The sequence below is a fragment of the Spinacia oleracea genome, chromosome 3, assembly GCF_020520425.1.
Source record: "Spinacia oleracea cultivar Varoflay chromosome 3, BTI_SOV_V1, whole genome shotgun sequence".
Taxonomy (NCBI): Eukaryota; Viridiplantae; Streptophyta; class Magnoliopsida; order Caryophyllales; family Amaranthaceae; genus Spinacia; species Spinacia oleracea.
Genome location: NC_079489.1, coordinates 133,996,311 through 133,997,155, shown reverse-complemented (window position 1 = coordinate 133,997,155; position 845 = coordinate 133,996,311). Strand labels below are relative to the sequence as shown.

At 45.8% G+C, this 845-nt stretch overlaps 1 protein-coding gene across 1 annotated transcript; it reads left to right on the top strand.

Annotated features, from left to right (window-relative positions):
- Positions 1-402, top strand: LOC110804894 (uncharacterized). The gene has a single exon (XM_022010489.1). The coding sequence runs from the start codon at positions 1-3 to the stop codon at positions 400-402; it is 402 nt and encodes a 133-aa protein (XP_021866181.1).
- The last annotated feature ends 443 nt before the right edge of the window (positions 403-845 follow it).

Genomic DNA, 845 nt, shown 5'->3' with positions numbered 1-845 from the left:
ATGTGGGCCATCAAAACTTTGAATTTTGAGCTCACTAGTGCGGGTGAGCGGCGCTTGCTCGATCTCCATGAGTTAGAAGAACTCCGCATGAATGCCTATGACTCGGCAAGCATCTACAAGGCGCGTTCTAAACAATATCATGATGCCAATATTGAGAAGAGAGAGTTTAAGGAGGGGGAGAAGGTCCTCCTTTATAACTCTCGTTTGAAGTTGTTCCCGGGAAAACTAAAGTCCCGGTGGAGCGGTCGGTTCGATGTTGTTCGGGTTTTCCCCCATGGTGCTATCAAGATTCGGAATGATGATTCCGGGTCCTTCAAAGTGAATGGGCATCGGCTCAAACACTATTTCTTGGGAGACTCTATTGGATCTTTTGCTTTCTTGGATCTCAAGGACCCCCCATGAATTTGGGGGGGATTCGTCAAGCTAATGACGTTAAACGAGCGCTCACGGGAGGCACCCCGCGGCTTCTATGCATTGTTTTGGTATGTTTCATTGCGGTGGGTTCACACTTTCCACCTTTTGCCTTACCCGTCTTTATTTTGGTGAGTTTGTTCGGGTTTTAACGGCTCATTGAGGGACTTGCTGCCACGACAATTCCGATAACATCCTTCTAACTCTCACATGCATTCTTTGGGTCGGGCATACATCATGTTGGGGCATTTGATTGGATGGGTAGCTGTGTTAGGTTATGATACATATGAAAAAACATAAATCATGCGGAAAAACCATAAAGTCAGGAAACATATTATTCACACATAATCATTTAGCATAATTCAGATGCATACACTTTGTTGCGTGCCCTCCCTAGCTGCGCCCGAACCGAACAAGAACAAGTCTTTAGGACT